The sequence below is a fragment of the Blastomyces gilchristii genome (genome assembly GCF_000003855.2).
Source record: "Blastomyces gilchristii SLH14081 genomic scaffold supercont1.45, whole genome shotgun sequence".
NCBI lineage: Eukaryota > Fungi > Ascomycota > Eurotiomycetes > Onygenales > Ajellomycetaceae > Blastomyces > Blastomyces gilchristii.
Window position 1 is genome coordinate 136,613 of NW_003101638.1, and position 4,834 is coordinate 141,446.

Below are 4,834 nucleotides of genomic sequence, written 5' to 3' on the forward strand. Positions count from 1 at the left end.
TTCTAGCTCTTATAGAGTTAGTCAGTGATTCACTCTCTACAGATCTATGACTCTCACAGTGATTTATAAGTGATGAATGAGAGTCATCAGTTTTTTCAGAGTTAAGAGCTTAGAGTATTACTCAATGAGCTTATTCTATATATTTTTATTCAGCTTCTTTATAAATATCATTATTCAGATCTTGTTTCAGAGCTCTGTTTTCACAGACTCTAATTCATATTATAATTTTATAAGATACTATGAGTAATCTTCATCAGATTTCTTACCTCTTTTTCTAATATTAATAATCACAGCTCAGATATTCTCTATCTGACTTATAAAGTCTCTCAACTTATTCTCTAGATAGGTCTTGAGAACAGACTAGTGAAATCTCTTATAATCATTCTCTAAATGATTCAGCCAGTTCTTGACTTTAGTGTAATAGAGATCTGTCATTATATAGATGACAGCTTCTTTATCTTTTATATCACACAGTCAGGCTTGTAAGTCAATTTCAAATACAAACTTATAAAAGCTTTTATAGATTGTAATTTAATAAGTGATCTTAAGTGATTATAACTTAAGAAAGTTTCTTTTCAGTTCACAGATGTCTCTGAAGATCATGTCTAGAGACTCAGTTTAAGAGTGTTTATAAACAGTAAGCATGTCTTATAGAAAAATAGCTTGATTTCATAGAAGATGCTCAAGAATGTTCTTCACTAAGATTGATTTATTTATGAATTTGAAGAATTCCTCTGTCATAGATGCAGAGAATGATGTCTTACAAGTGATTGATATGTTCTCTGAGACTTCTTTTATGAGAATTATTCATGATTCAGATAACTGCTTCTGAGTGTCTGCAGTAGAGTTCACAGAGATTAAAGTATGTAAGTTTCTAGTTCTTTTAGTCATAACAGACAGTTGCTGACTGACTAAGCTTGAAATATAAGAATAAGTGCTCACAGGTGATTATTCAGGTGTTTGCAGCTTGACATAATATGTACTGTTAACTACTAGAAGTATTCACAGTAGAAAGATAAATGTAGAGATTAAATGTATAATAGTATTCAAGCTGAGTTATGAATAGTATTCATGAACTCCAGTCTATATAGTTGTGTGTAGCCAAAGGCCGCTAACCCTATTGGTTACACAAGATATAGGAATAGGGGTAAAGGATCCGCAAGAAGCGGGATTTCTTACACATTCTCAATCACTAATTCTCAGCTGCCACGAACCTGTATGCTCTGATTCTCGGTCATTCTCAATCACTGATTCTCAGCCATTACATACACATATAAATATCCACTTTAATAACTGATTCTTGCACTTTCTCTTTTCTTTTCTTCTCTAATGTTTTTCTCTTTGTTATATAAGACCTATCAATATCATACTGATCTATTCAGTGTAGGTCTCATACATTAGAAAAATGTTCATCATCTTCTTATTAGAAATGATTATTCATACATCATCTCCTCATTAAAAACAATTATTCATTGAGAGATATCTGAACATGTAATAACATATAAGAAAGAGAAACAATCAGTTAAAGCAGACACTGAGTTCTTAGATAGAAGCTTACTCACCAGTCACTCTGGCCCTGCAATAAGATCTTATGAAGAGAGTAAAATCTTATAAGAGAATATCAGCAAAAGATCTGAAAGTTCTGACACTCAGATGTATGAGATATTCATATAATTACACTTCTTCAGATTTCACAGATATCACATATCTGATAAATAATATAATCATGTCTAACAATAATATGAGAGAACTCTCGAGCGTGAGTATAGATATGATATCACAGTGACTCTGAGCAATGTTAACACTATAATAATAACAGATAGCTGGCATACATATCACTCAACAGCTTCAATATGAAGAAATTCAACAATTAACCCATGCAACTTCAGCATCTACAAAAGCACTGAAAGAATGCTTAGATGCCTTCACATATTTCAATACTTCTGATCTCACTCTCTACTCATCATGGAGAATGAAAATGCTTGCAAAACTGAGTGTAGATGAAGATGTCATCAGTTCATTAATCAATCAAGATTGATATATCAATGAACAATTGAAGAATCACATGAAATAGAAGTTTCACTCATGAATAAAAGCATGTGAATCAGTGTTGTGAATATCTGATAATATCATGAAACATCTTAATGTTCTGTTCTGAGACACTGTCATGTAATTGAAGATATTAGATTGATTACAGAGCATCTGACAGAGAAACATTTCTCTTATAACATTCATCTCTGACTTTGATATCAAGATCTTAGAAGCAGGTGATCAATCTTGAGAGAATTGACTGAAGATTAACATGCTCAAGAAGACATTAACTTTCAAACTCTTACAGACTCTTATAAGTGTAAATGAAGACTCAACTTATGAAGGCTTCTGCATACAGCTCTGAACATTGAATAACTGTCTTATCAAGCTCAAGAGTATACAGAACAGTGGCAGAAGATGTTACATCTCAGTCACTCATATATCTACACTGAAGAATAACAACAATGATGCAGATACTATGAACTGAATAGACTTAAATGTCTATGCATAAGCAAGAGTCTCTGCTGTCTGAACAGGCTTTCAAGTCTCTGAGATTACTTTTAAAGAAGTCACTGATTAATGTCAACATGAAGTGTGTATCAACTATAACTGATCAGAACACATTTCTTTCAACTGCTGATTAATCTATGTGTATTCACACTTAAGAGAAAGATCAGTGCCTTCTCATTTGAAGAATGAATCAGTGTCTGTTCACATCAATCATATTGTATTAGAGGAAGATTCAGAAGATAACTATGAGAATGTCTCAATAAAACAGAGAAAAGATTAACTTCTGTTCAACTTCATAAACAGAAGCTTGAAGAGGTCAGATGACAATAATTTGAAGAGAAAATAATAATGAATATAATTCTTGTATCTACTGTGATTGATAATATATATAATATGAAAGCTATGATAGACAGCAATCTATATTACTATACAATGATAAAATCTTCAGTTGTAAGATGGTATAATCTTCAGTGTATCTCTTTATCAAAACTCTGACTTCTTACAGAATTTAATAATCTGAAAGATATTTGTATCTGTTACATGATAAAACTAAATATAAATGTGAGAGAATATCAATATAAAGATGTCTATATATATGAAGTTGATAATCTTGATTATAATCTTATATTAGAACTTGCCTGACTATCTGAACAAGGCATCTTACTGAATGCTTGAAACAGAAGCTTGATATTTTCTAATAATGATAGAATTCATGAAGATGATATTCATAAGACTATAAATCTTACACAGATCTCTGTCAACACTTATGAAATACTCTGAAAAAGAAGTTATCATCAAAATCACTGACAGAGTCACTGATAAGTTCACTGATAGCAGAATTATATATCAATCTATTTCATCAGTCTGACTGATATTAAAAAGACTCTGAAAAGGTTATCTTATATTATAATAACAGATTCTTGTATGAAACTCTCTTAATAATATCATGAATATCTAGATATCTTCTAACAAGATAATATTATAAATATACTCTTCTTACAAGATTCTGAAGTGAATCACAGTATCAAGTTAGAGAAAAAGAATGATAAGAATTTTAAACTGTTATAAGACTCTCTTTATAACATGTTCTGAGATGAACTTCTTCTTCTTTGAAAGACACTCAATGATCTGTTGAATAAAGAATTCATACATATTAGTAACTCTTTCACTACAGCCTCTATTCTCTTTGCAAAGAAATCAGGTGAAGAACTTCAGTTCTGTGTGAATTATTAAGAATTGAACAGATTAATAAAGAAAGATCATTATTCTTTATCTCTTATCAATGAAACTCTAGCTTGCATTGAACAAGCTCAATGATTTACAAAGTTAGATGTCATTGCTGTGTTTTATAAGATCTGTATCACTGAAGAAGATGAGTGACTTACAGCATTCTGCACATGATATAATCTCTTTGAATAAGTAGTCACACTCTTTGAACTGATCAATGCTCTCAGTACATTTCAGAAGTATATTAACTGAGCACTCTGAGACTTTCTTGATAAATTTGTATCTGCTTATCTAGATAATATTCTCATCTTCACTGATGAATTCAGAAAGAAACATCAAGAGTATGTACAAGAAGTATTACAATGACTATGAGAAGTGAGACTATCAATTGATATTAACAAGTGTGATTTCGAAGTCAAGAGTACTAAATACTTAGATTTCATCATAGAAGCTGGCAAGAAGATCTGAATGAATTCTGAGAAGATCTCTGCTATTCTTGAATGAGAGACTCTGTGCACTATGAAAGATATATAAAGCTTTATCAGATTTGCTAACTTCTATCAGTAATTTATACAAAACTTCTCAGATATTATAAGATCACTTACAGAACTTACTAAGAAAGACTCAGTATTTCAATAATCAGTGAACATCAAAGCTGCATTTATACAGATGAAGAAGATATTTATTAATATCTCTCTGTTAATAATATTCAATTCTGATCATGAGACAGTTATTGAGACTGATTTCTCTGACTATGTAATAGAAGAAGTGATATTATAATATAATAATAAAGATGTTCTACAATCATGTATCTTCATATCTAAGAAACTAAGTCTCACTGAGTACAATTATGAGATCTATGATAAGAAACTTCTCACAATTATACACTATTTAAAAGAATGAAACTCTGAACTCTGAAGTATCTCTGAATTTGAGATAATCACAGATCATAAGAATCTTAAATACTTTATAACTATCTGTAAACTCACTGAATAATAGATATAATAATCTGAGTTCTTAAGCTGCTTTCATTTTACAATACACTATCATTCTAGCAGTCAGAACT

General features: G+C 30.6%; 1 protein-coding gene across 1 annotated transcript; it reads left to right on the top strand.

Moving 5' to 3' along the window:
- Positions 1–1,726: 1,726 nt before the first annotated feature.
- Positions 1,727–2,038, top strand: BDBG_18029 (uncharacterized protein; the record flags this gene model as incomplete). Its single annotated transcript, XM_031725622.1, has 2 exons — positions 1,727–1,759; positions 1,820–2,038. The coding sequence occupies 2 exons, from the start codon at positions 1,727–1,729 to the stop codon at positions 2,036–2,038; spliced, it is 252 nt and encodes an 83-aa protein (XP_031581431.1).
- Positions 2,039–4,834: the final 2,796 nt, after the last annotated feature.